This window comes from Melospiza melodia, chromosome 9 (assembly GCF_035770615.1).
Source record: "Melospiza melodia melodia isolate bMelMel2 chromosome 9, bMelMel2.pri, whole genome shotgun sequence".
Classification (NCBI taxonomy): Eukaryota; Metazoa; Chordata; class Aves; order Passeriformes; family Passerellidae; genus Melospiza; species Melospiza melodia.
The window spans coordinates 35566735-35569685 of NC_086202.1; the positions used below are offsets into that span (position 1 = coordinate 35566735).

Genomic DNA, 2951 nt, shown 5'->3' on the forward strand with positions numbered 1-2951 from the left:
GGTGAAATATCGATTCAACGGGAGGCGTCGGGAACATCGGAGGGGATGTTCCGGGAGTGCCCCGCAGCGCCGGAGCAGCGGGAACGGGTTGTGGCTGTGCCGAGGGGAGCGCAGCCGGAACGGTGCCCGCTGCACCCTCACGTCTGGCACCGGCTGAGACACCGCCTGGCCCGGCGGCGCCTTCCCAGCCACCCCGGGGTCCGGGGGTTCCCCGCGCTCCGCAGCCGAGTGCTGGGGAGCCCTCTGTTACCGCTGGGCCCCTGCACCCGCCCCGACCCCCGCTGCAGCCCGGGGAGCGCGGCCTCGGGGCAGGGCCGGGGTCCCGTCCCGGGGAGGGCTGGCGGGCAGCGCCGGGGGTCCCGCTGTGGAAGGCAGCGCGGTCTCTCGCGGCGCGTCCGGGGCAGAGGCGGTGCCGCAGCCGGCACGCTCCCGTCGGGCTGATAAGATAAAAGCGTGCCAAGGGGTGGGTGCGGGCGGGGGGGCGCACACGCCGCCCGGCCGGGAAATCCCCATTGTGTGCCGCCCTATATATAGGGGCTGCACGGCGGTCGTGTGCCGGCGGCACAAGCTCCCTGCCCGCACTCGAGCAGCGCGGGGCGCGCAGCCAGAGCCGCTCTCCTGCCCCGCAGCCTCGGCCCGGCTCGGCTCGCACAGACAGGGCACGGACAGCGCTCTCCCGGGCCGCCCGACGCGGGGCTGCCTTCTCAGCATGGCCCCGCAGAGCCACCGCTCTCCGGACGAGGGGCAGCCGTATTTCGGAGGCGCGGAGGATCCGTCCCCGGGCGCCGGCGGGCCCTCCCCGGGCAGCCGGGGCGCCTCGCCCGCCCGCCCCGCGCTGGCCCCGCGGGACGCGGCCCGCAGGAAGGGGAAGGCGCGGCGGGGCCGCGGCAAGGCGCGCAGCGAGGGCTCGCTCAGCAAGCAGAAGAGGAGCCGGCGCATGAAGGCGAACGACCGCGAGAGAAACCGCATGCACCACCTCAACTCCGCGCTGGACGCCCTCCGCAGCGTCCTGCCCACCTTCCCCGACGACGCCAAGCTCACCAAGATCGAGACGCTGCGCTTCGCGCACAACTACATCTGGGCGCTGACGCAGAGCCTGCGCCTGGCCGAGCAGGGCCTGCCCGAGCCCCCCGCGCCGCCGCCGCCCCCCGGGGCCGCCCCCGGCGCCTGGGACTCGCCGTGCCCCGCGGCCCCGCCGCCCGCCGCCCTGCGCCGCGGCCCCGCCGCCTTCCCCGCCTTCCTGTGAGCCCCCAAAGGGCCGGGGGGCCGCGGGACCCCCGCCCCGCCCCCTGCCCGGACAGAAACAAATCACGGTTTTGTACTCGTTAACGGTAAATTATATTAATTTGTCGCTATCGGTATTTATTGATTGTATTTCGTAACAGATGTGTATTTTGTATATAAGAGTATTTTCAGCGGCGGTGGTCCAGCTGTCTGCGCCCGCAGCTATATTTTGAGTTGTTCTGAAGAAAAAGAAGAGGAAAAATAAAGCGTGTCGCGGCCCAGACCTGTGCGAGGCCGTGTTTTTATCGCCGAGGGCTCTCTGAGAGTTTCAAAAGGAGGGAGGGCAGCGCCGGACCGCGGGGCTCCCTCGGTGCCCGGTGAGAGGTCGCTCCCCTCGGGGAAGGAGCGGCGATGGAGAGCGGGGTCCCGGGAGTGTGCCCGTCCAGGCCCACGCTCGGATTTAAACGCGGCTCTCCCTGCAGGTGCCTTTCCCCGCAGAGCTGCTCCCGTCTCCAGGTGAGCTGTGCCCGGTGCGGGGCTCTTTGAGGACGCGGCGCTGGTGCCCGCGGTCAGAGCCACCCCATCCCTCCCCTGGATGAGTTTAGCCGGGCCCGGGGGCAGCAGCCGGAACGTGAAGCTCTGAACAGGGGCAGGGGGAGCGCAGGAGATGGGAAAGGCGCTGCCGCGGTGAGAAGAGAGCCCGCATGAATTCCATCAGCCCTCTCCTGCCGGGACTCAATTTGTAGCGGGTGGATTTACGGCCGGGCCGCCTCCCCGCCCCGCGCTGCCCCGCCGGGGCGGCCGCCGCCAGACAAAGCGGCCCGCGGGGCCAGAAGCGCATTGTGATGCTAATTGTTCCCAGCGGAGCCCGCTCGCCCGCGGCAAAGGGACGCTATTGAGGCAATTTGTAGAACAAAAGAAATTTGGTTACTGCAAACAGAGCTGCACGCACAAACACCTCTCCGCCCCGTCACGCAACAACCTCCCCTTCCCGCACCGCAGCCAAAGCGGCGGAACCCGAGCGGGGACGGCAGCCCGGGCTCCCCGTGCCGCCCATGGGGGGACAACCACGGGGAGCCCCTTCTTGCCCCTCTGTCCCCTTCCTGCGCGCTGTCCGGGCTCCCTGGGATGCGGGTGGGAGCGCTGGGTGTGGGTGGATGTGCTGGGTGCGGGTGGGAGCGCTGGGTGAGGATGGATGCGCTGGGTCAGGATGGGAGCTCTGGGTGAGGATGGATGCCCTGGGTGAGGATGGATGCGCTGGTTGCGGTGGGAGCGCTGGGTGAGGATGGGAGCACTGGGTGAGGGTGGATGTGCTGGGTGAGGATGGATGCACTGGGTGAGGATGGGAGTGCTGGGTGCGGATCGGACGCGCTGGGTGCGGGTGGATGCACTGGGTGAGGGTGGATGCGCTGGGTGGGGATGGATGCGCTGGGTGAGGATGGGAGCGCTGGGTGCGGGTGGATGCGCTGGGTGAGGATGGATGCACTGGGTGGGGATGGATGGGATGGGTGAGGATGGGAGCGCTGGGTGGGGATGGATGCGCTGGGTGAGGATGGGAGCACTGGGTGCGGGTGGATGCGCTGGGTGCGGTGGGAGCGCTGGGTGCGGATCGGACGCGCTGGGTGCGGTGGGAGCGCGGAGCGATGCCCGCCGCAGCCCCGGTCCCCGGTCCCCGGTCCCCGGCCCGCAGCGGGCTCTGGCCATGGTGCTGAAGGCACGGCGCCGCT

At 70.2% G+C, this 2951-nt stretch overlaps 1 protein-coding gene across 1 annotated transcript; it reads left to right on the forward strand.

Moving 5' to 3' along the window:
• The first annotated feature begins 709 nt into the window (after positions 1 to 709).
• NEUROG3 (neurogenin 3) lies at positions 710 to 2123 on the forward strand. Its single transcript, XM_063164279.1, has 3 exons — positions 710 to 1179; positions 1707 to 1740; positions 1971 to 2123. The coding sequence occupies exons 1-3, from the start codon at positions 710 to 712 to the stop codon at positions 2121 to 2123; spliced, it is 657 nt and encodes a 218-aa protein (XP_063020349.1).
• Positions 2124 to 2951: the final 828 nt, after the last annotated feature.

Coding starts and splice junctions, on each gene's coding strand:
- NEUROG3 (XM_063164279.1), top strand. CDS start 710: ATGGCCCCGCAGAGCCACCGCTCTCCGGACGAGGGGCAGCCGTATTTC. Junction 1,180..1,706: donor CCCGGCGCCTGGGACTCGCC/GTGCCCCGCGGC, acceptor CTCTCCCTGCAG/GTGCCTTTCCCCGCAGAGCT. Junction 1,741..1,970: donor AGAGCTGCTCCCGTCTCCAG/GTGAGCTGTGCC, acceptor CTCAATTTGTAG/CGGGTGGATTTACGGCCGGG.